This window comes from Nomascus leucogenys, chromosome 20 (assembly GCF_006542625.1).
Source record: "Nomascus leucogenys isolate Asia chromosome 20, Asia_NLE_v1, whole genome shotgun sequence".
NCBI lineage: Eukaryota > Metazoa > Chordata > Mammalia > Primates > Hylobatidae > Nomascus > Nomascus leucogenys.
The window spans coordinates 78,019,557-78,047,034 of record NC_044400.1 but is presented as its reverse complement, the minus strand read 5'-3'; the positions used below and the strand labels follow the sequence as shown (position 1 = coordinate 78,047,034).

At 47.6% G+C, this 27,478-nt stretch overlaps 1 protein-coding gene and 1 long non-coding RNA gene across 5 annotated transcripts in view; one reads left to right on the top strand and one right to left on the bottom strand.

Moving 5' to 3' along the window:
- The window catches only part of TBC1D14 (TBC1 domain family member 14), a 117,111-nt gene that overhangs the window by 21,507 nt on the left and 68,126 nt on the right, over positions 1 to 27,478 (bottom strand). Inside the window, exons 1-7 of one of the 4 annotated variants that reach the window (XM_030801466.1) lie at positions 21,095 to 21,274; positions 14,126 to 14,244; positions 12,019 to 12,101; positions 9,533 to 9,650; positions 7,468 to 7,574; positions 3,821 to 3,901; positions 2,030 to 2,124 (exon numbers count right to left, since the gene is read on the bottom strand). In XM_030801466.1, coding sequence (XP_030657326.1) covers positions 2,030 to 2,124; positions 3,821 to 3,901; positions 7,468 to 7,574; positions 9,533 to 9,650; positions 12,019 to 12,101; positions 14,126 to 14,244; positions 21,095 to 21,097 — 606 coding nt within the window. In that variant the 5' untranslated portion in view covers positions 21,098 to 21,274. Of the gene's footprint in view, positions 1 to 2,029; positions 2,125 to 3,820; positions 3,902 to 7,467; positions 7,575 to 9,532; positions 9,651 to 12,018; positions 12,102 to 13,421; positions 13,563 to 14,125; positions 14,245 to 15,583; positions 15,659 to 21,094; positions 21,275 to 27,478 lie in introns of those variants that run through there. The other 3 variants (XM_030801465.1, XM_003278523.4, XM_030801467.1) reach the window with 3 other exon arrangements.
- LOC115831929 lies at positions 21,407 to 22,531 on the top strand. Its single transcript, XR_004027425.1, has 2 exons — positions 21,407 to 21,590; positions 21,767 to 22,531. It is a non-coding gene; the product is annotated as an uncharacterized LOC115831929 (long non-coding RNA).

The window sequence follows — 27,478 nt, the reverse complement described above, 5'->3', positions numbered from 1 at the left end:
TTATCTTAAAGCTAAATGTTTTTAACTTCAAAGGTTTTCTACCATTGTAATTTTGATCCTTCCATCTCACTTTGGTGCTAAATGTCATTTCTTAAATGAAAATGATGCGGCTGGGCGCAGTGGCTCACACCTGTATTCCCAGCACTTTGGGAGGCCAAGGTGGGCTGATCATGAGGTCAGGAGTTCGAGACCAGCCTGGCCAACATGGTGAAATCCCGTCTCTCCCCAAAATACAAAAATTAGACGGGCATGGTGGTGGGCGCCTGTAATCCCAGCTACTCGGGAGGCTGAGGCAAGAGAATCGCTTGAACCCGAGAGACGGAGGTTGCGGTGAGCCGAGATCATGCCATTCCACTCCAGCCTGGGCGACAAGAGCAAAACTCTGTCTCAAAAAAGAAAAAATAATAAATGACCTTAACTGCTTTTGGACATCTCAGTTCCCCATTCTCCCCCTCAACTGTTCTTTGCTTTCTTTTTAGTACACTCGATCTCTGCTCATTAGAAAGGTTACTAAGCTACTTTCTACCAGGGCTGAGAGATCTCTACATTGGATTGAAAGACCTGGAAAGAAACTTCTTTGGCCTCCTCCTACCACCTCTTTCATCACACACTTCTGCCGCCACCTGGTAGAATATGGCCCTTTGACCTCTGGTTGGATTTAGTTGTCTTTTAGTTTCAAATTACTTTCAAAGAGATTTAATAACAACAAGCATTGTTATCTGCCAAGTACTGCCAATGGCCCTGTTAGGCTGGTATGATCACCCTGTTACAGATGAACAAACTAAGGCTCAAAAAGATGGATTTGCCCAAAGCTAGTGAGAAGGCAATCTGTGATTAAAGCCCAAATTTGTTTGAAATCAAAGGTGAAACTCCTTTCTAGAAAGCTGCATCTCCTGGATCCCTCTGAGAGCCTGGTGAGGGGGCACATGAACTGTGGGTGGAGGGTGGGGAAGGGCCTTTTGGGCAGGGGGAAGAAAGCCTTTCCCCTCCAAGGGCAAGAAACAGGAGCAGCTCCAAGAGAGCAATGCAGGGGCTGCAAGCATGGAGTGCACTGAGGCCTATGGAGACGAACTGGGGGAAAAGGGCAGAGAAGCTGAAATCTGCCCTGTGGGAGAAGTGGGGTTCCAGGAAACAGGCTCCCAGCTAAGTCAACTGCCTACTGCAAGGCAGTGGGGTGCTCACTGGGCTCATGCACCAGACACCAGGATCAAGGCTGCTGGTAGCTTTGTAGATTCCCTCTTTCCTCTTCTGAAAAAATTTCTGAAGACCCACGTGGAAATCCACAAAGATGAGAACCTGACTGAGTAAAGGCAGTGAGAACAGACGAGGGACAGGTGCAGAGGTATTCTGCAAGAACAACTGCCCCCCCCACCCCCCGCACCGCCGCCGCCCCACAAAACCCGTTATAGGTAAGAAAGGGGTCAAAAGACCTCCAGATCAAGATGCCCAGGAGGAGGCTCCACTCTGCTTCTCCTGCCACCCAAGGAGCCTGTCCTATCTCCCACAGCCGGCTTCTGTCCCTCAGCTGCACTGCTCTCCTGGTCCACCTGCTCAGACACCTGCCACCCCGACTTGGCCACCCACCCAGGCTGCCAGGGATTTCCCTTTCTCACACAGGCTCACTGCACTGGGCTCATCTGAGCCGAAGCCCATCACATCGCCATGGCCTTGCTGAGCGCAGACTGCTACACACAGTCCTGAGAGCAGGGGAGTGTCCAGGAAAGCACCAGCAGACACAGCCACCCATGGGGACCCTCTCAGACCAGACCTACAGGGGTCCTGAGACATGTATCTCAAGAGGAAGACAGAATCGTCTTTTGGAGCACAAGTATGGACATAGTAAATATTTGTTGGAAAGGATCAGTTACACTTTAAACAGTTTAAATGTATTTAACAGTAACATCCACCCTACCTCCTAACACCCCCAAAAACCTAAGTACCTTTCAAACTTGACAACAAATATATGCAGTTCGGCATCTATGAATTTTAGACAAAACATACTTGAAAGCAACAAGTCACCACCACTTACTTGCTGGAAAATGCAGAGATTAGGAAATGTTCTAGAAATGTCCAGTTTAATAAGCTCCAGACTGGCTTCTCTGTCTGCGGCTGAAAAACCAGCATCTGTCAAAAGATGCCAAACATCATTACATTCCTCAAGGGCACGAATGTAGGACAATTATGAGCCTTTGAAGTTTTATAAGAACGAAACACAGAAAAAAGTTCTTCAGAAGCACACTGACCTAATCACATCTTGACTCAGAGTGCAGCTTCAGAGTATTTAACAGATTGTAGGGTTTCTTAGAGAACAAAATATCTTATGGCACCAGCTAATTCTAGATTATCATTAGATATTTTCTAGAGTCTGAAATCAAAATCTAACATTTTGCCTCTCACCAATAACAATCAGTGGAAAGCAAAGACAAGTAGCAGAATAAACACAAAGAAACTCCAAGCATAAACACACACACACACACACGTATCACTGCTCGATCTCAAACATCTTCAGTGTAAACTCACTAGATGTAGAAACTATTGCGGTATTATACTCGTGTAATATTTCTTTTTTCTTTTATCTTTTTGTATCGACAGGGTCTTTGTTGCCCAGGCTGGCTTTAAACTCCTGGCCTTATCTGCCTACCTCAGCCTCCCAAAGTGCTAGGATTACAGGCACGAGCCACTGTGCCCAGCCAGTGTATAATATCTCTAACAAGTAATCATAAATAATTTGTTTTATACTTTTTAGAATTCTAATACCACAAAGACTGTAAAAATGATCGGTAAAATTATGTACTTCTTAACCAACAGAAGTAATCATTCTTGTGTGTTATGGAGAATTCTAAAGGCCTAATCTAGCAAACATGCAGTGTTCTTGTCGCTGTAATTCTGAGCTCCTCTGTAAGCCAGTATTCAACTACTCCCAGACACCAGGCTACTGGAAGTCACGTGAACAACTTTAAAGGGAATGACACTGGTTATGACCAGCCCTCCAGCATGTCAGGACACAAACACCTCTCAGGAACTGGGATGTTCTATTTCTTTCTTTCTTTTGTTAGAGGGAGTCTTGCTCTGTCACCCAGGCTGCAGTACAGTGGTGAGATCTTGGCTCACTGCAACCTCTACCTCCAGGGTTCAAGCAATTCTCCTGCCTCAGCCTCCCGAGTAGCTGGGATTACAGGTGCACATCACCACGCCCAGCTAATTTTTGTTTTTTCTTGAGACAGAGTCTCACTCTGTCACCCAGGCTGGAATGCAGTGGCGCGGTCTTAGCTCACTGCCACCTCCACCTCCCGGGTTCAAGTGATTCTCCTGCCTCAGCCTCCCGAGTAGCTAGGATTACAGGCACCCATCACCACGCCTGGCTAATTTTCGTATTTTTAGTAGAGACGGGGTCTCGCCATGTTAACCAGGCTGGTCTCGAACTCCTGACCTCATGATCCACCCACCTCAGCCTCCCAAAGTGCTGGGATGACAGGCGTGAGCCCCTGCACCTGGCCTAGTTTTTGTATTTTTAGTACAGACAGGGTTTTGCCACGTTGGCCAGGCTGGTCTTGAACTCCTGACCTCAGGTGATCCATCTACCTCAGCCTCCCAAAGTGCTGGGATTACAGGCATGAGCCACCACAGCCGGCCAATTTCTTATAAAAGCTTTTTACCTTTAATTTTTGCTTAAAAAAAAAAAACAAACCCTTTTCTCATGGAGCTTTTTATGAATCCACATCAATCTCTACTGTAGTTAAGTCAACTTTCTTCACTATGTAATGAAGAATGACAAACATAATTGACTGCAGCGGCCTGCTGGTTTTAGAAGACACTCTACCTTCATTCTCCACTTCAGAGCCTCCCGTGCTAAGGGACCGCCACCTCTCCTTGGCTCGGGCAAGACAGATGTCAAACAGCTCTGGAAGAAAAGCCTCTGGGTAAGTGTTATGTGCACATGTATTTTTCGTCAAAACCGCCACAGAACACAGTACTATTTCCTCCAAATACTTAAGTTCAACTATAATAGACTTAATGCACACTTAGCAGGCTACTTAAACAATTCCCCCCAACTTTGCCTGAAAGTAATTTTATTGTTTAAAGACACAGCCTTAAACAAAGAAAGATTACACACATCACCACTATTTACTTCTATGATACAGCCCACCCACAAAACTGCCTTGTTTTGGTCTTTGTGACTTGTCTACTGCCTCTCCCAGACGGTGAGATCCCTGGGGCAAGATGGTGAACTCTCTCACTCCCTCTGTATCCAAAACACACAGCACTGGAATTGACACAGAGCAACCCAATCAAGGAATGCCTCACTGACAGAGGGAGGGAAGGAAGGACCAGCAGAGAATCTTCGGGTTTCAAGTAAGGACATGATGCAATTGCCCCCACCTGGCACAGGCCTAGTCTTGCTGCCTGGCAGTGGAGCAGGGGTGGGGGGAGATCCCAGGAATACACAGAAGCTTCAAAAAACAGGACTCTTGCTGGCAGAGAAGGATCATGACGGCCTCCAAATCTCCATATTTAGAACTTATTTTTGTGGCAGCTCTCTTCGGGTGGTTTAGTAATAGTTAAACAATATGACTTCACTAGCATACACAGACCTCCACGGGTATATCCATGCCCCATTCTTCTTTCAAGGACAAGTGTGAAGGCTGAACCCACAGGGCTCCTTCTCAGCGCCCTGTTCCCCGACACAGCCCCGTCTCAGGTGCTTCTGGTCATCTGGCTTTTTCTTTTTTTTTCCAATATGGAGTCTTGCTCTGTCGCCCAGGCTGGAGTGCAGTGGCACGATCTTGGCTGACTGCAACCTCTGCCTCCCGGATTCAAGCGATTTTCTTGCCTCAGCCTCCTGAATAGGTGGGATTACAGGTGCACGCCACCGCGCCCAGTGAATTTTTTTTTTTTTTTTTTTTTTTAGTAGAGATGGGATTTGGCCGTGTTGGCCAGGCTGGTCTCAAACTCCTGACCTCAGGTGATTCCCCCCGCCACAACCTCCCAAAGTGCTGGGATGACAAGCACCAGCCGCTGCAGCCACCACTCCTCTGGCTCTGATGGTCCTGATCAGCTCCCAGATGTCTCAGATTACACACAATCACTTGTCTATCACTGAGACTTTAATTGCAGCTACCCATGGAATTTTTAGCACTTTATTTTTCCCATCATTACTTTTGGAAAATACAGCAGAGCACATCTGCCTTCTGGGCAGTGCACACTATTTTATTAAAATGTAATCCAAAATTTAGTTTCGCTATTATAGTATCAGTGTCCAAAGCAGTAACTCAGCACGCGTGCTCCCAGGACAATCTCACGCTGCTCTGAGCTGGTGCCTCATGCATCTGTTGGCACTTCCACCTGCTGTTGGCCTCCAGGAGGCAGGCCAAGCTTTGGTCATTGTGGCAGGAGGTGGATGAAAACCACTGTGTGGCCATTGCCACTAGGGAATCACTTCCCAAGTGAGGCATTTGACAGTTCAGTCACAGAGGCTGCCAGCCTCGGGGTTCAATGGGTCAAAGTATCAAAGGGTTTTAAGTCTCCCCCATGGCTTTATTGGTGTGTGTCTGGGGAATGCTGGAGGCTGGACAGCTACCACATCTTCCTCCCAGACCCCCTGCTCCAATGCCAAAGTACAAGATTGACTGGGGCCCTAAAAGTGAAGTTTTAATAGTACTATTAGGTCGATTTTCACTAAGTTTCCAATTGTACAACCACAAGAGCAAAACCTTAGGGCTCTGCAAGTCAGAACACGGGCTTTAGGATTAGCCTGGGCTAGGATCAGAGTCCTGGGCAGCCACACACGAGCCAGAGACCTGGGCACAGTACTAGCCTTTCCAGGATGCTGAGCCTTCTCTAGAGGAAAATGAGGTCAAGGTCGCACTGTCAATATCAAATAAGATCTGTAAGTAAAGAACCTAATATGATGCTTGGTACTCAGCAACTGAGTTTGTGTTCTTACACTGGCTTGGAGATGTAGTAAAACCGAGATTAAGCAGGACCCAATAAGGCGGCGTTCATTCACACAGCAGGTGTTTCTTAAGGGCCTGCCACATGCAGAGACCCAGGCTGGGTGAGGGTGAAAAGGTAGAGAGCACAGCAAGTGAGGGCCCAGCTTCCCGAGCACCAGCGCTAGTGGGGGCCACCAACACTGCCCGGCTCACAATACAAGACAAACACAATGGGACACAAATCGAGCCAATACCAAGGTTTGGACAAATGTCTAAGACTCATGTCTAAACATGTAACTAACTCATCAGCGGTTTAGCCCAATCCAAAACAATATGGTCCATAGGTTTTAATTTAAATAAAATCCACCCAGGTATCAGTGAGAAGCAAAAATTAAACACAAAAAGTACTGTGCATTCCATCCAATCTGCAGAGACAAGAGTTTAGAAATAAATGCTCAGTAATTTCTCCAAACCTCAACTTCTGAGGATGCTTTTAAAAAACCACTTCCACAAGTTAAACGTTATTCATCTTCTCACAGAGAGATGTTAAAATTTTGGTAGGTATGGATTTAGCCAAAAGAGGGAGTTCCGGGCCCCCACGTTCCTCTGTAGGACCGCACCGCACAGAAGCCAGTCACCAGCCAGCTGGCTGACGCTCTGCGAGGGGAGACCCTGCCTGGGATGAGGCTAAGATAGGCTGTCAAGATAAGAACAACAACCCCCAACTAGAGAGCGAAGATACAAATCAACTGTTTAAACTCAAGGCCTTCCTGAGCATAAAAACCACATCATCAACTCCCCAGCAGGTCCTAGGCCCCAGAAAGAGCAGGAAGGCAGCCCCGTCTTTCCACCGCTCAGATCGCAGGCAGGGAGGCAGAAGTGAAAAGAATGGCTGCCAGTATTAATCACTTAATTTGAAGTCTGTGGGGTCCTGGCACCTATTTCACTCTGGACGCGCTGCAGAGTGCTCAGGACACCTGGGGAAGTGAATTCAGCCTGAGGGAGGACGTGTACATGCAAACTGAGCAGATGCAACACAGCAAGAGATCGGTGAGCATGGTTCTCACCCAGCCGACAAACTCCCAGAGCCCCAAGGACCCGAGTCCCAGCACAGTATGTTGTCCCCTCCAAGGCTGCCTGAAAAAAAATCCCATAAAATACCAATAGACACCCCAGTACGATAAACACCCTCACAGCAAGAACCACCTGCCCCTTCCACACTCACACCCCAGGCAAGCCTTGCCTTCCTAGGACTTTGATCTGCGAAGCTCAGGCACCTCCCAGATGCTTTAAGCCCTGTCTTCCAAGCCCCCTCTATTCAAGAGCTCCTGCGCTGAGCTGTCAGGTAACCGGAGTGCACAGCACTAAACCCAGGCCTCCCAACTGCCCCTCTCTCCTGAAGGACACAGTCTCCTGGTCTCTCAAAAGACATAGATTCGTGGCAATGGCTGCCATTCTTTCCAACAGGGCAAAAGGGAGAGAAAAAGCCATAGGGCCTGGAGGTGGACTCCCCAGGATCACGCAGGTCACTCACCGTGGGTGATATTTAACTCGTTGCCAATGGCTAAGCTCCAGACTTTGCCTCTCACACTTGGAGGAATTCCCTGCCACCATAAATCTCGAACTTTTCTAGAGCACCACCTGGACAAAAATGGAAGCAGGAGTTTGAGTTTGTTCTACACAAAGACATTTGTCTACCTGCGTGCCTGGCCCCGAACCACCAAGAGCTGGGATGCACCGTTGCATCAGGCACAGCCCCTGCCCTCAGGAAGCTTAGAGTCCAGGGCTCTGTAAAGATCAAATCAACAATCCCCTTCCGCTGGCAATTGCTGTGGCAGGTATGAAGAGCACAGCATAGTGTGGGGCACCACGAACCGGAGGCCCAGGCACACTCTGGAGGCAAGTTCTGAATGACCTGAGCACATGAAGGATGGGGAGGACTTTCCGAGCAGAAAACACAGGAAAAAGCAATGGCCTGGCCTCCTACAGGAACAACACATAGCTGGGAGTGGGTGAGGAGTGCCAGGCAGCACTGCGGCAGCACTGGAGTCAGAAGCAGACCCCAGCAGAGTCAGCAGACGGCCGTCACGCTGCCAATACAGGCTCAGCGCCCAGATGTGAGCTGGCAAGCTCTAACTGCGGAGAAGAACTGCTGACTCAGAACATTCTGGACTGTACAGAGTCCTTCAGCTCTGCTGGGACAAGGAACACACACTGCCAACAGCCTGGGCAAACCAGGCCCCCGTGGTGCCTCTGAACGCAACATCATGGGGAGCACAGGCTTGAGGCTGCAGAAAGCAGGCTGCATCCTAACTCCATCCTTACCTGCAGAATCTGGACAAATGATTTCTCCTCTCTGAACCTACACCATCCTCTCCAAAGTCAAGATGATGAAACCTACACCCAAGGGCTACTGTGAGGATGAAGTGAGATAAAGTGCAAAAGCACCCAGAATAGTGCCAGGCAGCATCCGTGTGCAGTCAACGGGAGCTGCTGCGGGTCTGCATGCAATGCATTCAGACCACATCCAACCCAGGGCCCTGTAGGACGGACCACAGTGGTCTCCCTCGGTGAGAGCAGCAAGCATTCTGAGAACCTCTGTTCTTGTTACTAGATCCCATGGGAGAACAAGTATAAAGTGTTTCCTGACAGCATCAAGGCTTTTGAGGACACTGCCTTAAAAAGCATGCTCTGAGCATATTTTCCTAGTGGAGACCCTGAGCAGAGCCGCGTGACCCCTGCAGTGCTGACATGTGGGACGAGAGCAGAAGGGAAGCTGGCATCCAAGCTCCCCGAATGCCTCTGTGCGCAGCCCTGGGACTTCTGCCCGCAGCCCTGGGACTTCTGCCCGCACACTGGCCCCCACCTTCCCGAACACGAGAATAAAAACAAGACCCACAGCTGCCCCTCAGATGTAAAGAGGGCAGCAGCCGCCAGACTCTGCTGGGTGCACTCTACTGGACACTGGACACTATCCTCAAAGACAGGAAGACAGAGGCCTGAACAGACAGCTGTGTGCACACAGAACCACAGGGCCCCAGAGCCAGGGGGAGGGCAGCAAAGTCTTCCCTGAGCTTTGGAGAGCACACAGGAGTTTGCTGGCTGAGGAGGTACAGGACAAGAGCACTCCAGACACAGGGCCTGGAACATGCGAGGCCCCAGGTTTAAAAGCAGCAACACCTATGGGGGGCTCCCAAGGGAGAGGGCTCTGTCCAAGTGGAGGAGAGGGGTCCGAGGGTGAGGCTGCCGAGGAAGGCAGGCCACCTCACTAAGGGTGTTGCCTGCTAAGGGTTCAAACTATGTACTGACAGTCACAGGAAGTTACTGAAATTCTAGGTAAGGGAGGGGACACCGACTCATGCTTTAGAAGCTGGCTCAGGAGATGAGAAGAAGGTGAACTGGAAGGGAGGGGAAGGGGCTATCACAGTCTCCAAGCAAGGGATGGCGCAGGCTGAGCCAGGGTAGAGGGAAGGAAGATGATGCAACTTCAACTCGCTGCATCCAGGGTGTCACTGCTGGCTATGATGACTACAGCTGTGGCCCACAGATTCTAGAAAGAAATGCTCTGCAGTTCAGCCACACCCAGAGCCACATCTTACATTGTTTCCCAGTTAGGTAAGATCTCATTATTCCAGGTGAGCACAGCGTTTCCAATGCTTTCCTCGACTCTGCATCTTTCTTCCAGCTGCTTCTTCCTCCGCTGGGCTTCTTTCAGCTCTAGAAATCACAATTTAGAAAAACAACAATCTACTAACTGATACGGACCATTTCCAGGCAAGGTGATTTTCCTGTCACACTGCACACACCCCAGGAAAACCACCCTGAAGCAGAGCGAGCATCAGCTCCGGTGCTCACTTCGCACCCGATGGACTCCAGAAGGCCCAGGCATTACCCGCCCTTTAGTAAGCTTGCAGAGTATAACATCTAGACAGGAAAGCACACAAAGAAGAATACGATTCAGTTACCACAAAACAGAAAAATCCCTGGAACTACCATCCTGATCAAAACAACCGAACGTTCCTGGAACACTGGAAGCCCCTCCTGTGCCCCCAGCCCTATCCCCTTCCAAATGCAGGCTCCATGCTGACTTCTAACAGCTCGAGCATTACTTTTTTTTTTTTTTTAGACGGAGTTTTGCTCTGTCACCCAGGGTGGGGTGCAGTGACACAATCTTGGCTCACTGAAACCTCCGCCTCCCGGGTTCAAGCAATTCTCCTGCCTCAGCCTCCTGAGTAGCTGGGACTACAGGTGCCCACCATCAGGCCCAGCTAATTTTTGTATTTTTAGTAGAGACAGGGTGTTACCATGTTGGCCAGGCTGGTCTCAAACTCCTGACCACCTGCCTTGGCCTCTCAAAGTGCTGAGATTACAGGTGTGAGCCACCACGCCCAGCCTTGAGCATTACTCTTAATCTACAAATAGCAGCTCTGAGAAATACCATGCATTTAGTTTACATATACTTTTTTTTGTGTGTGGACAAATTTACCATTTTAAGTATACAGTTCAGTGGCATTAAGAACATTCATACTACACAACCACACCACCATCCATCACCGGAGCTTTCTCATTTTCCCAAATCAAACTGTCCCCCTTAAATACTAACTTCCCACTCCCTGTCTCCCCAACCCCTGGCACCCACCATTCTACTTTTTGTCTCTGAGTTTGACTGCTCTAGGGACCTCACAGAAGTGGACCATACATTATTTGTCCTGTTTTGATTGACTGGCTTCACTTAGGGTATCTTCAAGATTCCTTCATGTGGCCGCATGTGCCAGAATTTCCTTCCTTTTTAAGGCCAAATAATATTCCACTGTACATATATACCACATTGTTTTATATATATATATATATGTATTTTTTTTTTTTTTTTTGAGATGGAGTCTCGCTCTGTCACCCAGGCTGGAGTGCAGTGGCACGATCTCGGCTCACTGCAACCTCCACCTCCTGGGTTCAAGCAATTCTCCTGCCTCAGTCTCCCAAGTAGCTGGGACTACAGGCATATGCCACCACACCTGGCTAATTTTTTATTTTTAGTACAGACAGGGTTTCTCCATGTTGGTCAGGCTGGTCTCGAACTCCCGATCTCAGGTGATCCACCTGCCTCGACCTCCCAAAGTGCTGCGATTACAGGCGTGAGCCACCATGCCTGGCCTTTTTTATTTTTATTTTTAGAAAGGCAGGCTGCCACATGCAGTGCCTCATTTGGATGTGTCTGGACTCTTGGAAGCTTGACGACTCTACATTCTCCTATGAATGGAGCCGCCTGGAGGCTCTAGCAGGGGAGTGCAGCTACTCATACACCCTGACTGAAGACCGGCCCTCTATCAGGGATGGTCATTCTCTTTGACCAAACACACAGCTTCAGGAGGGACACACATGGAGTGCTAGTGGGGAAGGGGACACCGGGCTAGCCAGTAGATCAGCCGCATCAACCCTGGTGATCAATGGAGTGACAGATATGACAGCCAAATCGCCCTCACATCCATGTTATATATTTTTAAAATCTCCTAGAAAAAGAGTTTAAGTGTTGCAAGGAATTTTATCAAAATATCTTCTTGGAAATATAAAAAACAACCCAGAGAGGGAAAGAAATGTACGTGTCATTGATGGCTGAAACTTTCTGTAGTCTAGTATTTCTATCTTACACAGTCACTTTCCTCACGTCAGCTCAAAGTGCTTTTCTCTTGAATAAAGCTACCAGGAATGGATAGTAGCCTTCCGCAAGAGACACAGGCACCCTGCTCCAAAGCCTGGGGCTTTACAGCCCGCCCGGGACAGCCCTGGGGGCTTCTGGGATGGGAGAGGCCTCCTTGGGAGGCTCCCAGCAAACCCTGCAGTCTCACCGCTTCTCCCCTCTGCCTGCCTCAATGTCCCCCCGAGTCCCTGCAGTCCGCCCACGCCACCCTGCAGCCCCGTTTTCACTTGTCGGGGACTTCCGTATGCATTTTTTTTGTTTTTACTGGAAGACTACAAATTTCAAGGACTGAAGTTCAGGTTCTATGACTCCAAATGGTAAAAAGAAAATAAGCAGAAAGACACAAATCCTGTGCTGCCTGATCTAACCCAGCAAGTGTGAACCCCATACCTCGCTTTTTGGCCTGAACCACCATTTCTTCATACTGTTGTCTGTGCTTCTGAGCTTCTTCAGCTGGTTTTGCTGGGAGATTTCTTGACAGGAAATAAATGAGTTTTCACCATTATAAATACCACATAAAAGTCTTTGAGAAAAAAACCTGAAGCATAATTTCCTAAAAAATATAAAGCTCAAACACTAAAAACTCATTTTTTTAAGATTACACAGTTCTTTCACAAACTTTTATAATACTTTCTTACAAAAACAAAAACAAGTTCACTATAAAACAAATGAATGTGGCTCACGCCTATAATCCCAGCACTTTGGGAGGCCGAGGCGGCGGATCACGAGGTCAGGAGATCAAGACCATCCTGGCTAATACGGTGAAACCCTGTCTCTAATAAAAAATACAAAAAATTAGCCGGGCATGGTAGCGGGCGCCTGCAGTCCCAGCTAATCGGGAGACTGAGGCAGGAGAATGGCATGAACCTGGGAGGCGGAGCTTGCAGTGAGCCGAGATCGCGCCACTGCACTCCAGCCTGGGTGACAGAGCGAGACTCCAACTCAAAAAATAAGTAAATTGATTAATTAAATAAAAACAAATGAATGGGCTGGGCACGGTGGCTCACGCCTGCAATCCCAGCACTTTGGGAGGCCGAGGCAGGAGGATCACGAGGTGAGGAAATCAAGACCATCCTGACTAACACATTGAAACCCTGTCTCTACTGAAAAATACAAAAAGCAGCCGGGTGTGGTGGCATGTGCCTGTAGCCCCAGCTGCTCAGGAGGCTGAGGCAGGAGAATCGCTTGAAGCCAGGAGGCAGAGGTTGCAGTAAGCCAAGATCGCGCCACTGCACTCCAGCCTGGGCAACAGAGTGAGACTCCATCTCAAAAAAAAAAAAAAAGAAAAAAGAAAAAAAAATGAATGATAAAGATTAGCAGGAAGAACATAACAATTATCCACAACTGCAACAGTGATAAACACTTAATCTTTTGGTATATTTTCTCCCCACACTCCAAAGAAACTTTGATTTGACTGCAATACACTAATAACTGTCAACACTTAATTCTTGAAGCAGGGCGCCCTAACAGCATTTGTTACATGTATGTATGAAGACATTTCCTAACCAGATTTTTAAAGTGAACAGATTTCATACTAGCTACATGGTTCATTTGTTTTTTGACATATACACAGATGTGCACCTTAGTTCTAAGCATCTTGGTATACCTTCAAAATCCATTTAAAAAAATACAATTCGTGCTCTCTTTCAGAAGCGTGCTTGTGACTGTACTGGCACTAGGGTAAAGGTAGAGCAGGAGTGTCTGGCTGCCTGTGTCCCTCACACAACAGGACCCACATTCACTGGGACATTTTAAACGACCATCACTTGCTGCAGGAGAGTCCGCCAGTTCACCTTTCAGAGCATGAAAACGACTGGTCTTCAAAGGGCAGAGTCTTTTCCTGATGGCCTCTAACTGTCCAGTCCTCCATTTCTCTCCCCAACATACAATTTTCAAGGACAAGAAAACAGCAGAAGACACACTGCTTCTTTTTGTTTTTTGAGACTGAGTTTTGCTCTTGTTGCCCAGGCTGGAGTGCAATGGTGTGATCTTGGCTCACTGCAACCTCTGCCTCCCAGGTTCAAGTGATTCTCCTGACTCAGCCTCCCAAGTAACTGGGATTATGGCGCCCACCACCACACCTATTTTTTGTATTTTTAGTATTTTGTATTTTTAGTAGAGACAGGGTTTCACCATATTGGCCAGGCTGGTCTCGAACTCTGGACCTCAAGTGATCCACCGCCTCGGCCTCCCAAAGTGCTGGGATTACAGGCATGAGCCACTGCATTCAGCTGACAACTTATTTTTAAATGCTAAAGTAAAAAGAAAAATTAACTGAACGGAAAATCCTGGTCAAAACTTCTATGCTACAGGACAGTTTTCCAAATTGGTCATTTAATATCATTACAGAACACATGTTAATATAGGGAATAAGAAGTGATTCTGGCTTACTCTTCTTCCCTTTTCTGACCCTAGTTTTTCTCTAACGAAAAGGTGCTTAGCAAGTTGTACTTATTTCCTAAAGCAAACACTGTAAAGAGAGTCTTCTTAAACTCACGCTGGTCTGTCCTCGAGGATGAGTGCGGTGGTGGAAAGTGGCTCAAAGTCAAGATTCTTCCTCACATTCTGCTTTGGAGAGGGTGGCTTGCTAGGTCTTCCAGCCTTGTCTTCATATTCCTAGGACAAAGAAACCAGGGATGACTCCAGGTCCTTTCAGACAGGATGAAGTCCTTCGGAAAGCAAGAAAGTTGTTTTGTCACGAAACTCTTTTAAAAGCCAATTTCGAGGACAATTTGCCAAAAATCTTTCCTGCTATTCAGAATGAAAAGCCGCTGACTAAAGGGGTCTTTTTGGAGATGGAGTCTCGCTCTGTCGCCCAGGCTGGAGTGCAATGGCACAATCTTGGCTCACTGCAACTTCCACCTCCTCGGTTCAAGCGATTCTCCTGCCTAAGCCTCTCAAGCAGCTGGGACTAGAGGCACCCACCACCACGGCTGGCTAATTTTTTGTATTTTTAGTAGAGATGGGGTTTCACCATGTTGACCAGGCTGGTCTTGAACTCCTGACCTCAGGTGATCCACCCGCTTCAGCCTCCCAAAGTGCTGAGATCACAGGCATGAGCCACTGTGCCCAGCCTAAAGGGGTCTTAGAGTTCCAAAGTTGAGACCATTGCTTTATGATATGACTGCGCACTTCCCTCGTTGGTGGGGAAATAATAAAGGATCTCATTACCAAAGCAGCCCCTTTGAGGAGGCCCTCAAACATTGCCTCAGGTCTCCCGTCTCCTGGGTAAAAGGCATGTTTTCTCTCTTCTGGACACTATAAATTTTAACTGATTATTATCATGGCCACTGGGAAGCTGCCACTGCAAATTGTTATGTAAATAGTTTTTCCATGCCCTGGAAATCTAAGAGCAGCCTCCACACCACTGGGTCACCGATTCACCCATGCACTGCAACCACAAGAGCTCAGTGACACCTGGTGACCCACATTCCAAACGCCCAGCCGGAAGAACTCAGGAGAGCCAAACAGGTTGGTGCTTCTGAAATAATGTGTGGGTACTTCGCTCTGTGCAAAATCAAAAAACACAATCATTTAAGATGATTATAGATCATTAAGGAAATATTACAGACAAGGCTCTCAGGACTGCCCCTGAAGGGAAGATAATCTCATTGAGAAGATAGGACAAAGAAAGGTAGCGTTAACCTAAGATTTCATGTTTGTCATGAGGTGGTGAGAAATTGCTAAATGAATTTCAGGGAAACTAGCTGTCAAGAGGCGTGTTACTGGTGAAATTATGCGGCAAGCAATTATTCTCTTAGCCAGAAAGTCCTCTAAAAAGTAGAAAGAAATACATCATTTCCTCAAAATACACAGGCTATGAGAAGGACGTGCACCAAGAATCAGTTGGGTGGGGCAGTTTCTGTACACCTGGATGTATATGGTCGCACGTCTTAACATTGTTTACCGTGGCTTAACATGGTTTCATTACAATTCTAAAATTACTTCCACTTACCAAAAACTGAAAACACGGACTCATTCCTTGCTGGATTCAAGCATCTGAACATCTACACTGTATGGGGTACACAGCCGTGACCTCACATGGCACTAGCCCTCATGAAGCTTCAAGTCAGGCACCTGAATGTCAAAGTCTCCAGTTTCATAGGAAATCAAACAAAAGCTGTGTGTTGGGAAAGATTCTGAGGCATGCTGCATTTTAACAAGAATTAGTAACACATACCCCATGAGGTGCTACTTATCTGCTGAGCCTGGTCTGGTGAACTGTATGCCAAGGCCAGAGATGTCAGGCCCAAAATCGGCTGTGGCAGGATGTGGATGCCCATTTCCGTTGGCTTTTGTGTGCCCTGTGCATGTGGACTCACTTTGTCTTCACAGCAATCTGCTTGGCAAGTGTCACCCATTTTACAGACAGGGTAACTGAGGCTCAAAGTGAAGTGACTTGCCTGAAGCATATAGCCAGCAAGGCTGGGCCTGCCGCCCTGAGCAGGCCCAATATCATCTGTGAATACACTCAAACCCACAGGTGTGCAGTTTTAGAGGGGAAAGGCTGAGTCCTACCTGGCTTAGGTGTGGCCTCTGCAGCCACATAGCTCTGGAAGCAAATTCAGATCCACCAACCACCAGCTGTGACCTCGGGCACGGCACTCACTTCAAATCCCTAAGCCTTCTTTCCACACCCGCAAAATGGGAAACCCCGCCTGCCTCACCCCGAGAGGGCCACTGGAAGGAATGAGGCAATGTCACGGCCTCTGGTGCACAGGGAGTGCTGAAGAAGGGCAGCCCTTGTTGGTCTGCGCCACTAGCTTTCTCTCCCCTCAGACCTGAAACCACGGAAAAGGCAGAAAACCATGCTCTAGTGCCAAACAACAATCCAGGAGCCCTGCCAAGTTGCCAACAGCACAGATACAAAAAGTAGGAGTAAAAGGAAGTAAAAGCCTTGAGTCACGACCAGAAACGTCAGATCGCTTCAGTCAGAGCTTCTTACTATTACCAACAGCAACAAACAGTGGCGGCGGCTGACGCTAACAAGCCCAGCACCTCTGAGTGCTTTACGCGCGCACACTGGGTTAACTCCATCTCCTCAACACCAGCCCCCTGAAGGGGCTGCCCCACCCCAGACCATGCTGGGTTAACTCCATCTCCTCCACACCAGCCCCCCAAAGGGGCTGCCCCATCCCCGACCATGCCAACAAGGCAGCTGCACAAGGACATGCTGTACCTCACCAGGGCAAAGCTGTGGCTGTGGTCAGATGGCCCAAAGAAGGTTCAAGAAACAAAAGCAGGGATGCAGGCTACCTGAGACAGGCATGGTTTCCTGCCTCTTCCAGTGGTTTCAGGTCTGAGGGGGAGAAAAAGCAAGTGCCACAGACCAACAACGGCTGCCGTTTCTCCAGCACTCCCTGTGCACCAAAGGGACATGGGGACCCAGAGGTGTCTGAGTCGCCCGGCGGGCAAGCGAGGAAGCTGGGTCACAGGCCATGCGCTGGGGTTCCGCAGCCACGCTCCTCATCACAGAATTCACGCAAGCCTCTCACAGACAAGCATCAGAAGCAATCCATCATTCGGATTCAGTCTCAGTAGTTTTCACAACCATGACCGAAACCTCAAATACTGAACTAAGTGCACAGATTAGCAGAGATGCAGGGTCAAATGCTTATGTTTTAATCACAGACCAAGGCATGATTAAAATAATAAAGTAATAGAGGTGGCCTGGCCTGCTCATACTTGAAATCCCAGGCAAAGCCCTTTCCAAAACCTTAGGCAGCCTTTAGAAGAGAAATGGTGTTGGAAATGGTGACAGGACCTGCTCTAGACCCGGTTCTCCCACGGCGACCTGGAGGTGACAACAGTAAGCTCACTGTCCAGGCCAGACAAACCAACTTTAGAAACAGAAAGAGGACTATTCACTCCCAGGATCCCGGAGGGGAAGAAACAGCACCTGGAGAAAGAACACTCAGTTGTGGATTATCAGCGCTAGGGTCGGGCTAGCAAGGGCTAAGGCTCTGGAAGTAAAACCAGAGTTCTAGGTCCTGGCTTGGGTGAGTCGTCTTGTCTCTCAGCCTGTTCTCAGCTATAAAATGGTAGCAACTATACAGACCGCTGTGGTGGTCAAATGAGATAAAATAAGTAAAATGGCTGGGCACTCACTCCCTCAAGTGCCAAGCCCTTTCTGTGTGCCAGGCAAGTACTGGTGTGGTCCACCTCGGTCCAACTCATTATTCCCAAATTCCGTCTCTGCATGGGACTAAATTTTGAAGTCTCTTGGTTTAAACCAAGTAACAATGCCCATCTTGCTGTGCTCGTCAAAAGCCCTGCAGCCTAACAGGTAAAATAAAATGCACACTTAAGTGACAGCTGCCACCCTGGACAACCCTAGAGGGAATTTATTTATTTATTTAATTTTAAGGAGTCTCGTTCTGTCACCCAGGCTGAAGTGCAGTGGCGCAACCTTGGCTCACTGTAACCTCCGCCTCCTGGGTTCAAGTGATTGTCCTGCCTCAGCCTCCCAAGTAGCTGGGATTACAGGCACGTGCCACCAGGCCCAGCTAATTTTTGTATTTTTAGTAAAGACGGGGTTTCGCCATGTTGGCCAGGCTGGTCTGGAACTCCTGATCTCAAGTGATCCACCCACCTCAGCCTCCCAAGTGCTGGGATTACAGGCTTGAGCCACTGCGCCCAGCCCCCTAAAAGGAATTTAGAGCAAGGTTCTTCAAAGTTCTAGCAGCAGATCAGTTTGATTGGTCATAACAGTATTTAAAAAATACATAAAACAATAAGACAGTACATAAATACAATTTGCTTCAGCTTTACACTTAGTTATGTCAGTACAATGAGTCTCAATTTAAAGTGTCTAACTGGGGATAATTTCAAAAAAGTTTGCAGGCTGCCAGTTTAGAAGCACAGTTGTTCAAAGTCCCTTCTCTGGGCAGCTTATAAGGAAATCACGCTGGGAAAGACGAGACCCTACCAACATGGCAGCAGCACCTCACTGGCAGCCAACTTGTGGGGTGTGGTGTGATGACCCAGCTAAGGTTGAAGAAAAAAAGCAGGGAGGCAGGGTGCCTGAGCAGAGCCCCAGTCTCATGCAGAGGCCATGAGCAAAAGAGACTCAGCAAGCAGGGCAAGAGGGAAAGGGCCATTTGGAAAAGAGGAAGCTAATTTGTGAAGGGACCACGCGGGCCTGGCACTTTAGGAGACCCTCAATCTCCAACCCAGCAGGGCTCACTCGACAGGGGCAATACATGCAGGCAGAGGCTCCCACACAGGTGAGACCGTGAGGTGTGCCAGGAAGGGCGAGCCACACACTGTGGGAGGAAGAGCAGGATGCCTGAGGCCAGGGGGACATGGGAAGCTTCCACAAAGGGGCCAGTTGAGTGGACAGACAGGTAAGATGTGGGCTAGAGGCCAAGAGGAAGAGGCACTCTGACGGCAGAAGCAGTGGCCAAGAGACACCCACAAGCAGGCTAGCACCAGGATTTGAACCGGGAATGTGCAGAGTCAAAGTTGTTTTGCTCTAGATTTGAAGGTCTCAGCACGTTACCCAGAGTGTTGGGACAAGCCCCAGGAGAGACGGGAGAGCCAGAGGAGAGACTGTGAGGTATGGGGAGCCCCTCAGACGCATCCAGGGGCTGGGTCTACATTCCACGTGTGATCTGCACGGTGCTAAAGACAAGAAGGGCACGAGAGTCCTGAATTAGGTTTAACGTCTGTTAGTTTAAAAAGCGGGGGTGGGGTGGGGGGGGGGAAGCCTGCTTCAATGCACATTTGTTTCAAGAGGGAAAAGAAAGGATCATGATTCTCAAACAATGAAAAAGTATTCCTAGGCCTGGCACAAAGGTGCTGTGCCTGTGGTCCCAACTATTCAAGAGGCTGAGACAAGGATCACTTGAGCCCAGGAGTTCAAGGTTGCAGTAAGCCATAAACGCACCAGGGCAACAGGGCAAGACCCTGTCTCAAAAAAAAAAAAAAGAAAGAAAAAAGAAAGTACTCCTGGTAGAAAGACAAGAAGGGTCATCAATGCTACTTACCAACTGGAGGAACACTACAAAATAGCCAATGATGTCAATAACCTGCTAGTGGAAGCCCCCTGACTTCCAGGAAGGAGCCTCTGGCTCCCTGGAAATCTATTTTAGCTAGAAGAGGAAGGGGTCATCAGTCAAATCCTGTGCTTAAATCTCCGACCCCACTGTCTGCAGTATCAAGATTCACGCGTGAAAATAACCTGAGGATTTGGGAGTGCGCCTGGAATAAAGCTGCCAAGGCAGGCCGGCCATCAGAATGGTATCTATCAAAAGACTGACTTGAACTAATGCTGTGACAGCACGGCCACCACATCTGCACAGGCTGAGGACCCAGGGAAGCGCTGGGGGATAGTGGCAGGCCTGATCTGAGCCAGCACCACCAGCAGAGTGACCTTGAGCTCCTCCTCCATCCACAAGCCTGTTTCCTCATCTGTTACACTTGAAGATTAAATGAGAACCAGCATAAGGTGCAGAGCCAAAGCAGGTGCCCAGAAATGACAGGAGTATGACTGTCACTATATACTATGAAATTACTCTTCACAACATTCCACTCTAAGAGGGTTGCTTGTGGAAAAGAGCACGAGACTGAAAGTGTCCGCAACACCACGGCTGGTCTCACACTTGGCCATTTGTAAAAGCAATTGTCTTGGAGCGGGGAGCCCAGTTTAGAATCTGGGAGGGGCTCTGTTTTGCCATTTTGAGGGGGAAGAATGGCCTGCACAGGTCTTACAAAGGCCCCACCTTCCAAAAGGCAGCCCCGGGTAACCCCTGAAGCCTGACCTCACGGTAAGCAAAGCCACTGAGAACACCTGAGTGGTTCCTCTGGCCTGGATTCTTTAACCAGCTGCAGTCCCCTCCTGGAAAGCGTTCTCTAAGTTACTGGCAATGTTGGCATTCTGGGAAGCACTCTCAGGAGTCCTTTTCTAATAGTCCTATTCCTCCCAGAGCATCAAAAGTTAATATGCGGGCTGGTGAATAAAACATATTCAAAGGAACTAGGTTTTAACACGCCCGGTTTTTGTTGCAACCTGACCACCTCATTGGGCTCTAGAGCTCGGAGCGCAGTCTCGTCTCCATACAAAGGCTCATCGGATCGCAGGCAAGACCCTTCTGGCCTCTAAGGGGGCTGTTGGGCCTGGCCGGGCTCTGAAAACAGGGTAAGGAGGACTCAAAGGACGTGCTCGCTCGCGCTGTCTCTTGTCGTCCCAGTAAACGTGAACCAAAAGAAAATATGTGGAAACACAGACACAAAGAGTACCAGGGAGAAGAAGAGAGCATCAGCAGCGTGCACAGCAAGCTTCGGCTGCTGAGGACAGATGCACGTGATGCTCGCACACCCGCACACCCGCACAACCGCACACATGCACACTCGCACCCTCCACCTGCGCGGGGCCGCAGGGCTGGCAGGCCCCGGACAGGACAGGCCCACGGGACCGGGCAGGCCTGGGGCGCAGGGAGAGGCACCGGCTCGCACCCCGACTCACCATGAACGCCGGGGCCTTAGAGGCGCGCGGCCGGAGGCTCCATGCCCAGCGAGCGGAGGGCCGGCCTCCCTCCCTCCCTCCCGGACCGCGGGCGGGCGGGCGGACGCGGCGGCTCCTCAGACTCGCGGGGCGGGGCGGGGCGGCAGGCCGCTCAATCGCGCGCAGACGCAGCGAGGCGATCCGCGCGCCGGCTCGGCGCGTCAGGCCTGGCTGGAGCCTCCCACGGGGGCGGGGCTGATGGGCGGCGACGGGCGGGGCCAAGGGGCGGGGCTGGGGCGTCCCCGTGGTACAGCTCCACCGGCCGTGAACACCGGGAACGCGCGCCGACAGGCGGAGAGCCAGCTTCTGCCTTAAAGATCGCCCGAGAGCTGAGAAACGTGTTGCCAAAAGAAATTGCATAAAAATATTCGCACTGGTGAGCTCTGGGTGGCGGGGTGATAGTGAGCAGTTTTTACAGGCTACCGTGGCTCCTACTGTTTTTCACAAAGTATTACAGGTGAGTTTAAAACGTCAGGGAGCAACAAAACACTTAGAGAAGCCGACCAGGCGCCCCGGGGCTGCCGGGAGGGGGACGGAAGCTGGCGGGGCAGCGCCCTTCAGATGGCGCGATACGCTGTCGGTGAGACCTCAGGTTTTTAAAAACAGTCTTTAAACTTTGACCCTACACCTTAGGGACTACGTCGGGTCAAAATTACTTCTGGTTAGCCGCGGGCCCCACGTCCCAGGGCTGAACAAGTCCGGTCTGCGGCAACACGAGGCTCTCCCGTGACAGGGCCTCGCCCAAGGCGCCCCCAGCAGATCTCCTGGGATTCAGAACTACCAAATCGCCGGCAGACACGTGTCCATCAGAGGAAGCCTGTGACAGCCCCCAGGATAAAATCAAAAGGACAATGGCAAGTGATAGCAAAGACGTAGAGAAGCTGGAATTCTCCTAAATCCTTGGTAGGAGTGTAAAATGGTGCAGCTTCTTCTATAATTAAACATCCCCTACCATACTCCCAGGAACCCACCCAAGAGAAATACAACCAGAGAGACTTGCATGCAAGCATTCACAACAGCATTCATTGTTCACACCAACCAGAATGTCCACCAACCGCGGATGCATGAGCAGCAGGGAAACGGCCATGAAAAGAAACTGCTGAGACATGGGCCTACGTGGATGAACCTCAAAAACGCTAGGCCAGGTGAAAGATGCCAGACAAGAATATTCCATGATTCCATTTATGTGACACTTCTTAAAAAGGTCAATCTCTAGAGAGAAAGCAAATTCATGTTTGCCAGGGGGTGAGGGTGGGATCAACTGCAAACAGGCACGAAGGAACTTTTTTGGGTGATGAAAAAATAAAACTCTGGATGTCGAACATATTTTAAAACTAGATTGCAATGATAGTTGCATAACTGTATACATTTATTAAAATCAGGGAACACTTACAATGAGTGGATCTCATGGTATATTATTTATACCTCAAGCTATTTTTAAAAAGTAATAGGAACACCATTAGGAGATACACCTAATGCTAAATGACGAGTTAATGGGTGCAGCACACCAACATGGCACATGGATACATATGTAACAAACCTGCACATTGTGCACATGTACCCTAAAACTTAAAGTACAATAATAAAAAAAAAAAGAAAAAAAAGTAATAGGAGGATAAAAGGGAAAGAGGCTGATTCTGGCTGAAAGGATTATGGAACACCTTGTTAAGACAATTATCCAAAATTTGAAAATAAGGCAAAAGCAGGAGTAGGGGTTATTCTTTCAATTAATTCCTGGGCACTTTTAGCATGGCTGCCTAAAAATTATTTAATTATCTAGGACACTGTCCCTGTTTTGGTTATTACTCCATTCAAGCCCAGATACTGTGAAGTTACATATTAACTTGTAGATAATGTCCAAAAGAAAAGATAACCCCAAAGATTATGTTTTATTGTCACCAGTTTGTTTGTTCATTGAAATCTAACCTAGCCATCTTACTCTAGTTCTTTTTGGGTTTTATGCATATATGTGTGTACAAACACACACACACACCCCTAGTTCCTCAAATGCTCTTGGCATAAGTTTTTACCTCTTACTGGTCTCCTCCAGGCATAAAATAAATCTTCGACCTTGATCATTTTAATTTTAAAAAAGGTAAAAGTCATGAAAAAAAGGAGTGTTTTATCTGAAGAGAATAAAGGGACATATAACTAAGGCAATACACAAACCTGACTGGATCCTGGTTCAGAAAGAACAGCTTGATACAACTGAGGAAATTAGAACATGCTCTGGGTATCAGATGCCACTGTGGAATTGCCCATCATTCTGGGTGTTGTAACAGTCATGGTTATGTAGGAGAATGTCTTTACTCTTAAGAGCTGTGTGCTGAAGTATTTAGCAGTAAGATGTCGTAATACTGCAAATGGTTCAATTTTTTAAAAATAGAGGCACAATAAAGTAAGTATGGCAAAATGTCAACAGCTGCTCCATCTAAGTGGGGCACATTAACACATTAAATTGCCCAGGCGAGGGCAAAAGCATTCAAAAGCTCCCAGGGGCATTTCTCTCGGTCTTTCTGGGAAGCGGCATCAATTAAGCTGTACCATCTCTTCAGCATTCACAATACTACACAACAGGCCACCCGCCTGCCTGCAGACACCACTTTCCAGTCCAAGGTCAGCGAGAAACCAGACTTACAACACAGACAGTGCCCCCCTTACAATCACAGGCTACTACAGCTTCAAGTTATGTGTTTAACAAGCTTCCTAAGCACCCCGTACATACCAGAGAGAAGGTGCTCAAAGAACTCAGTCTGCAGTTACATCATGTAAATGCATTTGTGTGGATGAAATTTATACATACATAATTTGTCTCAGAGAAAGGCCTGGGAGGGCGGACACGAAACCATCAGAGGCTCCTGTGACGGGGCCTGTGAAGTCTCAGGGGGAAAAGGATTTTCCCGTCTTGCATCTATCATTTGAATATTTGACAAGTACTTTTTCACAAATTGTATTTAAAATTTGAAAAAATAATTTTTAAGCTAATTCAGATGGCATCAAAAATCGATTTCACCAACTGCTATTTCCAAACCACACCGAATTATTACTGCAGCAAGGTTGTTTTTTTGGGTCTGTTGCTGGCTTTTTTTCTAGGCGCACACAAGACTGAAGGTCTAGCCATGACAGGAGACCACAATGAGGAGTCCTGACCGTGCCGAAGCTCCCATGGGATGCCAGGATGCCAGCCACTGCTCTACGACCCCATGCTTCATTGTACTTCACCCTCACGAGCATAGGCAATGTGAGCACTGCCTCTGCAGAGGATACTGAGACTCAGAGAGACGAAGCCATGGGCCTAAGTCCACACGACTGACTGTAAATGACAGAACCAAGGTGCACATTCGGGCTTTCTAATCCCAAAGCCAGAGTCTCCCCAACCCACCCCAACCCCATGTTCACAGGCCCGAGACCCCTCTCACCCCAGTACTGTGAAAGGCCCCAGTAAAGAGCTGTAAAAGAACAAATGTGTTTCCTGTTCCTGAATTCCTATTCCTTCTGGGGAGACGCACCAGTAAGACTGAACACAAGATCCACAGTGTTTGCACCAAAGAAAGTGTGCTCTGAACACTACCCTCTCCAACTAACAGGGAAACTTATCACTTCCACATTAGGAAAAATAAGCAAGCCTTAGGAAGCATTAAGCATTAAATAGGAATTTCAGTCTTTATTGTTAAAAGGCATTGGGGATAAAGAATTTATACTTCTCAGAATAAATAAGCTGTTAACCAGGATAATAGGAGACTAAAAAGTAAAGTGCAAATTAAGCAACCATGCTGCCATTTCCCCTGTAGAAACTTCAGATCACTTCCTTCTTTCTCGTTCTTGGCATCATGTGGAAGTATGATATGTAATTAACCTGCTGCTTCTCTAAACCCCAACATTAATGGGGATGAATGGGGATTAGACATTTTATGGGATAATCTCCTGATAGACCTGTTCTCCACCAAACGATCCCAGTCCCATACAAACATGACCTCTACCACCTTGACAAGCCAAAACTTGCAGAGTAGGTTCAGCTTTCAACTCGGTCACCAGCTGTACAATGTTTCCCTCTGCTCTGGCCACTGGAAAGCTCAGTGTAAAATTTGTAGCACGCCTCTAGGAGTTACATGAGATTCTGTGAGTTGTATCTTGGGGCATCCACTTACCTCTGGTTTTATCTTGCTGTCCTTTGCCCAAATTTCCTCAATAATTTTTCTGTCATTCTACACATTAAAAATATATATATATTTTTTAAAGGCTGGGTACGGTGGCTCACGCCTGTAATCCTAGCACTTTGGGAGGCCAAGGCAGGCAGATCACTTGAGGTCAGGAGGTCAAGACCAGCCTGGCCAACATGGTGAAACCCTGTCTCTACTAAAAATACAAAAATTAGCCGGAAATTGCTTGAACCCAGGAGGCAGAGGTTGCAGTGAGCCGAGATCGTGCCACTGCACTCCAGTCTGGGCGACAGAACAAGACTTTATCTCAAAAAAAAAAAATTATTTTAAGTATACATGTATAGACAACAAAATACAAAAGGTACAAAAGTGTATACAGTGGAAAGTAGGTCTCCCTCCTATCTCCCACATACCCAGTTTGTTCTCCTCTCCAAAGAAATTCCACTATTAGCTATTTTGTCTCTGCATTGACAAGGATATGTGTGGATCTTTATCCACATAGAGCACACTATACAAATGGTGATCCATCTTACTTTGTGAGGTCGGTGCAGTATTTCATTCAGGATTTCACCAATTCCCTGCCAAACATTTAGATAGCTTCCAATCAGTTGTGCTGCAATCAATACCCTTATACAACTGTCATTTCGCCCATATGCGAATTCATCTGTAGGAGAAATTACCAGAAGTGGAAATGCTGGGTCAAAAGAACCCTAAATGATTCATTAATTCATGTTAGTTTATTTTTTGAATTAACATACAGTTAGCTTTTTGGTGTATATAGTCCTATGACTTCTAAAATGTTGCCTTGTAGCCACCATTATGACAATCAAGATATAAAACAGTTCTATCACTCTCAAAACCTCCTTTGTGTTAGCCCTCGGTAGTCACACCCTACCCCACACCCCTGGCGCTGTGAATCTGTTCTCCATCACTACAACTTTGTCTTTTCAAGTATGTGATACAAATGAAATCACAGCACGCAAGCTTTCGAGACTGACTTTCTACCTTCAGAGAATACCCGAGGTTCACCCAAGGAGTTAGGTGTGTTTATTATTGAGTCATATTTCATTGTATGGGATGTACCGCCATTCATCCATTCACTGAAAGGCATTTGGGTTGTTTCCATTTCTTGAGGATTATGAAAAGAGCTGCTATAAACGTACAGATTTTTGTGCAAACATAAGTTTTCATTTCTTGATGGCAAATAACCTAAGAGTGGGATTGCTGGGCTAATTGTATGTTTCACCTATAAGAAACCTCGCAACTGGTTTTCCAGAATGGCTGTACCATTGTGCATTCCCACGAGCAAGGAACCAGCTAAGACTTCCGATACGATGTTGAACAGGAATAGTAAGAGTGGACATCCTTGTCTTGTTTTCAGTGTTAGGGGAAGGCCTTCTGTCTTTCTCCATTAAGCATGTTAGCTGTAGCTGTTTCCTGTAGATGCTCTTTATCAGGTCGGGGAAGTTCTCTTCCATTTCTTCTTTGCTGAGAGTTTTTATGAGGAATGGACACTGAATTCTATCGAATGCTTTTTCTGCACCAACTGATAGGATCGTGTGGTTTTCTTTAAATTGGTAGTATCGTAGCTTACACTGATCGATTTTCAAACGCTGACCCAGCCCTGTGTTTCTGGGCTAAATGTCACTTTGTCATGGTTATAACTTTTTAATGTATTATGGGATTCAATTTGTTAATACTGTGTTGAGAATCTGTGTGTCTTCATAAGGGATATTTGCCTGTAGTTTTTTGGGGACTGTATTCATCTGGTTTTGATATCGGTAATATTGGCCTTTAAAATGAGTCAGGAAGTACTCCCTCTTCTTCTCAAATTGGTGTTTTCTTTAAATGTTCAGTAGGATTCATCAGTGAAACCATCTGGTCCTTCTTTAATAAATTTCGGGATGATTCAGGTTATCTATTTCATCTTGGATGAATTTTGGTGATTTGCAATTTTCAAGGAAATGGACTATTTCATCTAAGTTATCAAATTTATGTGGCTGGTGCAGTACCTCACACCTGTAATCCCAGCACTTTGGGAAGCTGAGGCAGGTGGATCACTTGAGGCCAGGAATTCTAGACCAGCCTGGCCAACATGGCAAAACGCTGTTTCTACTAAAAATACAAAAATTAGCTGGGCGTGGTGGCACATGCCTGTAATCCCAGCTACCCGGCACGAGAATCA